The sequence below is a fragment of the Quercus robur genome, chromosome 2, assembly GCF_932294415.1.
Source record: "Quercus robur chromosome 2, dhQueRobu3.1, whole genome shotgun sequence".
NCBI lineage: Eukaryota > Viridiplantae > Streptophyta > Magnoliopsida > Fagales > Fagaceae > Quercus > Quercus robur.
The window spans coordinates 28018274-28024273 of NC_065535.1; the positions used below are offsets into that span (position 1 = coordinate 28018274).

General features: G+C 37.6%; 1 protein-coding gene across 1 annotated transcript; it reads right to left on the minus strand.

Moving 5' to 3' along the window:
* Positions 1-256: 256 nt before the first annotated feature.
* LOC126713169 (B3 domain-containing protein Os03g0120900-like) lies at positions 257-2429 on the minus strand. Its single transcript, XM_050412847.1, has one exon. It carries the CDS (start codon positions 1904-1906, stop codon positions 653-655), a length of 1254 nt encoding a protein of 417 aa, XP_050268804.1. The 5' UTR covers positions 1907-2429; the 3' UTR covers positions 257-652.
* Positions 2430-6000: the final 3571 nt, after the last annotated feature.

Sequence of the window (6000 nt, forward strand, 5' to 3'; positions counted from 1 at the left end):
GCACTTCGTTCACTGGCTTCATCAGCTAGCAGTTCAACAAAAGTAGTTATCTGCTCAAACAACATATATACTTTTTGATGAACAACATATATATATATATATATATATATATATAATAGAGAGAGAGAGAGAGTATAGTTAGTAGCCAAAGAAAATTGAAGATATTTGGAACTAATTCAGAGGTAAACCATGGAATGCCATGGCTAAGGATACATATTGGGGAAAGGAGGTGCTACCAAAAGGAGAACATGAAATCTTGGGGAAATAGTAGTGATAATCTACCTCTTCTCATCCAATATATAATATTTATCTATATATATGTTTTCAGTTTTTCTTCAATGTATCATAAATACTTTTACACAAAGTTAATAAAAAAAGAAGACAGTTGAAAATAGTGGCTTCTCTATCTCCAATATTGCCTCTCTTGCCTTATGCTAGCTAAATCTTCATAAAACCTCAAACCTTCAAGCCTGAAAAATCCCAACTGTGTGGTTACATCTTGATTCACTAGCATTGTGCATTTTGTTGGTCCAACATGAGCAGTAAGAAACAAGTAATATTGAAACCCCAATTACAACATTAGGCTAATTAACTCACTAGCTCTTTTTGTCTTTTGAAGATCTTCTTTGTGCTTTAGTCTAAGCAAGCTAGCTTAGATATCGAAATCAAAGGACATGGAAGCCTTGCCTTTATTGAGAAAGTCGGTAGGAACAGTTGGCAGTGGTGTGCCATTGTAGAGCCTTAATTGGAGAGGAGACTGAGACGAAGAAGAAAGTAGTGTTGAAGGCTGTGAAGGCATACTAGTATGAGCTATTGTGGTGGAGGACAATATGTCACATTCATCTGTTTCCGATATGGGACACTCCATGTTCACACCAAATAACCTCAATTTCTTGGCTGCTACTTTTCCTTGTACAACCGGCACTGACTCAAATACCATAGGTGTCTCAACCCCACTTCGCATCTGCACTAGTTGTTGCTGTTGATGCTGCTGCTGTTGTTGCTGTTGCTGATGATGTTGTTGTTGTGACACAGTGGCCGCTGATCTCAGATAAACCAGTGAGCCGGAACAGTATGGATTCACCACATTACAATAAGGAGTAGTGTTCCTATAAGGATGAGGATGAGGATGATGATGAAGATTGAGGTTGTTATTGTAATTAAGGTGGTGTGGAATATGAACCCGGTCCCCAGGTGGCGGCCGCATTTGCAAAGGACTCCATGCTTGGTGATGATAAGAGGGAAAATGATGGTGATGATGAAGAGGAAGAGGAAGTGAAAGATTGGGATCAGGTGCATCAGGTCGACGCCTCCAATCAATGAAAAGACGATCTTTACCAGGCTCACCAACGCCACGCTGAAACGAAACTATGTCACCGGCATCAAGCTTCTTCTCCTTCACAAAACGGCTCCAACCTTTAGTCATAACATAGCTTTGGCTACTGTTCCAGTAAGAGTAACGGAAACGCCAAGGCTTTCCATTTCTGTCTTCAAAGTTCAAGAGGAGACCCTTCTCGTTTGTTGAAGAATCAAGTGGGAAATACTTCTCGGCGTGCTGTTTAGGAATGACTAACCGATTGAGTTTTCCCACATCGCTTGGAGTCACAACCTTGTCGAACATGTGCTCTCTTTCCATCATCATCATCATCATACCAGTGCTAGAACTAGTACCACTTGTGCTTCCACTTCCAGTTACTACAGCTCCAGTAGGAGCAAGCCCATTTTGTCTCACCTCATCAAGGTCATCCTCATTTCTAGGAGAGGATTCCATGAGCTCAAGCTGTTGCTTCACATCGGAAGCGTCATGGGAAGAAGAAGAAGAGTAAGAGAAAGGAAGCTTACCTCTCATCATCACCATATGCTCAGCTTCTTCACAAAACCCTTCTCTATGTGCTCCGAAATTCATCTTTTACACCCTCCAATTTCAACTCTTCTTGCTGGATCTACAATAAAAAAAGAGCTGATCCTAAAAATTTTAAGGCTAAGGTTCGATTGTAGAAAAAAAAGAAAAGAAAAACGACCCAGATGGGGATTGTAACTAGTAAAGTCCTATGAGGGCACAGCAACACGGTCGGACCAACTATAGTTTGTTCTTTCTTCTTCAATTTAAAAAACAAAAAGAAGAAAAAAGAAGAAAGAAGAAAATTTGGTTTGATGTTACCTAGGGTTATTAGGATTAAGTATAAAAAAAGCTGAGGCTGAGAGAGAGACCAAAGAGAGAGAGAAGGGTAGCTCTCAAAACAATGACGGTCGGTGCATTCTTGTTTGACCAAGAAGACTCACTAACACGAAGCTAAATTAAGATACCCCATGGACGTTTCAAAGGAGTGTAAAATTCTTCTTGCTGTTGACCTTGGGAAGGGAGAGACTAGTTTCGTTTGTGAGAGATAGAGAGAGAGAAAGAGAGAGTGTGCGTTTGATTATTATTATTAGAATTTTTTTTTTTATAAAAAATAATTAAATTATACTAAGCTAATGGGTGGGGGTGTGATTTTCTTAGAGTGCCGGGGGTGCCTCACTGGAACTTTCTCAAGTTAGGCAAATTTCCCATTCTTTCTTTCTCTATTTATTTTCTTTCTTGAATATATATATTTATATATATTCTTTGATTGTAGAGAGAAAGAGAGAGATGGAAAGAAAAAAAAGTATACGTAGGGACCCCATGTAATATCTGGTTGGGTTCATGTGAGCTTGTCACTATCATCATCCTGGGTGTTATTCACACTCTTTTCTTATTTCTATTTCTTTTTTTCTTTTTTGTTAAGTTTAAAATTATTGAATTGAATAGTGAAATACTATAGTTTTTTGTGATAAGGCCCAAAAAGACAGCTGTTTTAGAGGCCCCGAGCCTGTAATTGAATTCCACAACTAGGATTGGAGAGGACCATTTTTCTTTTTTCTTTTTCATCCTTCTTAATTTTGGAGTTTTCTTTTCAACTCCAATGGCTGCTTTTTTCTTTTATATTTGGGCTTGCTGGTGGTTGGCTCGAAATGAAATGAAGTACCGTTTTTCTCCCAAAAGAAATGAGGTACTATTTATTAAGAGTAACGTTTTCTATAATATTTTCATAATAAATTCTATGCGATAAGTTATTATTAGTTTTAATGTGGACTCACTGCTAATACTATTTTTTCACCCATCAATAACAACTTGTTACTTAAGATTTATTATAAAATTATTGTAAAAATATTGTTTTCATTCTTGTAAAAAATATTATGAAATTTTGTTGTGATCATAGAACAACTTTTAATTTATGGTATGTAAGGGTTTTGACTTGCTTTCAATTATTCTGTACGGACCATCCCTCTAGTGACAACCAATCGGTTGAAAAAGGATTTTTTGCATTACAATTAGTAGTGTCTTGACTCTTTTTCACTCTATCTTCAATAACTTTCAGTCGTATTAAGTCCATTTTTTTATAATGCGTATTAGGTCCATTTATATCGTAGCCCTCTCCATTTTTGTATAAGAGTAATGACTCACTGCCGTATGCCTTTTACGAAAAGATAAACTTAACGAAATTTAATTTGCACTATTTTCATTGAATCTCCATCATGTAGCATTGTACCCTTTTTTTGTTTTTGTTTTCCAACTTTCATATGATCATTTATAATGTTTAGAGGTATTGAAGAGTTAATATCACATAGTTGTGTTGCTAATTAACCCCCACTCTTTATTCCACACACCCATATAAAGAATTAAAATAAAGCTTTACAGAGCTAATCAATTAATTGGGACCATCAAAATTGGCCTTCTTATTTCCTCACAAAAGAAAGGTGTTATGTAATGTAACAAGAACGTAAGTGACACTTGTTTAATTTTCCCTGCAATTTAAGGTGCGGGTCCCTTTGATTTCCATTCTAAAATGTTTGACTTTGGCTCTTGAAGTTGACACCAGACCATCGAAATGCAAACGTTTTATACCGGTTTAAATATTGGGCATACCGGTCATATACCAGGCGTACCGGCCAATACCAGGCCTACCGATTGGTACACAAAAAAAGCTTTTTTTTTTTTTTTAGTTTTGTAATTTTTGAATTTTTGTAAGGGCAGAATGGTAACTTATTAGTATTATTTGTTTTTTAGTATGCAATGAACAATTAAGCTTTTTGTTTTTTATATTGTGTTTTTTTTTTTTTTTTTTTCTCTTTATGTTAATGCTAAGGTCTAAAACCATGAATAATTTATTTTGAATTGAGGTAATATTTTATGGTAAACTCCTATATTTATTATAATATATATATATATATATATATATATATATAAATAACGGTAAACCCAAAACGGTACACTAGTATTGACCAGTACCGAAATATATCGCTCCACTGGTCAAACCAGTATAGCTTCCAGTACAAGATTGACTCCCTTGTCTTGAACTCAGCTAACCATTATCTAAGTTTGCTAATTTCACCTATACGGATACATATATATTAATTAGTTGTCATCATCTATATCTTCTTTGGGAGAGAGGGGCCAAGTTCATAGAAATACTCCCCTTATCTTGTATAACAATGAGTCTCTCGTGTAGAATCCACCATTCATAGGAATAGAGAGAATCTTACCCCAAAAGGATTGGATAATTTTCTGATTCAATGTTTACATGTTTACATGGATTGGTATAGACCATAATATAGACAAGCATGCAGGCCATTCAAGATCCCACAAATTAAACACCTTCACTTATCCTAGACGGCAAAATCAACATATATAATCTTGTTTGCTCAAATACACAAACCAGCTTAATTAACAACGTGGCTATGTGAGGCATGAGTGGAGAACTTAGGCACCAATTGTTTCGCTTGAAAATGAGAGGTAGGGAAATGATGGCAAAACTAGTTCAGTCGTACGTACATGTAAGGACACAATTTGTAAAGACCCGTAATAATGTTAGGTTCGCACGTAAAAAGGCCCAAACAATATCATTTATAGAGCATGGGTTTGAAAGGCTAGGCCCTGGTCATAAGACAGTGGATTTTTCGTGGTGTTCATGCATAGTTAAATCGTGTTCGCGCTAGGAGTTTTTCTCCAGGAGGCGGGCTAGGAGGCTCTGGTTTTTGTCCATTTTTCTCAGCCACTTTCTTAGACTGCTTGTTTTTTTTTCTTTTATAGTAGATTTCACTCTCCTCCCAACGTCCACGTGTAGGTTCAACTTTCCAGGACTGATACTTGCCCCATCAGCCCATACCAAGAGTGGTTGGGGTGGTTGTAAAAACTGAACAGTTTGACTCTGTCAGGTGCAGAGTATTGAATGACAGTAAAGACAGCTTTCCCTTTGTCCTTGGTCGTTATACTATCCAGTGTCTCCTTCTCTATTGACATAGATATTTTAGATTTTTTCCCAAACTGTTCCTATACCGTTTTTGCCCTTCCTTCCAAGGGGACCTCGGATATGCCGAGGACAGAATCATCCTCGGCTGTGTCTCAAGACTGTTTGGACTTTTATTACCCATCCTCGACTATACCCTTCCTCGGCTCGGGCCTTGGGCCCCAATGTAAAAATGGGTCAGGGCCACAAATTATTGGACCCCACAATAGCCCCTCAAAACCCTGCTGTCCGACCTCTTGGTCGGAGAGGAGGATTTTGATAGTGCTAAGCCTTTATTACGGCTCGTTTAGCTCTGCCCTTCATCAATGTGGGTGTCTCTTCATCTATCCAGGAAACATACCAGGCTACGAGACATTCCTTTGAATTCATTCATGATGCGTTCCTGCCGCTTCATTATCCGAAATGCGCCTTTAATGATTTCCCTTTTCGAGACCATTTAAATTCGACGGTTATTGATGGCGTGGGGAAGTGGAGTGGGCATATTTTCGTTTACAGATTTCCCTGGAAATTTGAACAGATTAAATGCCTCCTGTTTTGCCTTTCATATAAGAAGGAAAGCAGGAGGCTACCTCCCTTACACAGAGACCTTTCAATCCTTTTAAAGTCTGAAAACCCTTAGCCTCCCCCAGAGTTTCCCTTATCCGCTCGCTTACACCTTGAATTGTGATATGTT

What these genes read in the sequence shown, in the direction of transcription:
- LOC126713169 (XM_050412847.1), bottom strand. Translation starts at nt 1,906, where the DNA reads ATGAATTTCGGAGCACATAGAGAAGGGTTTTGTGAAGAAGCTGAGCAT.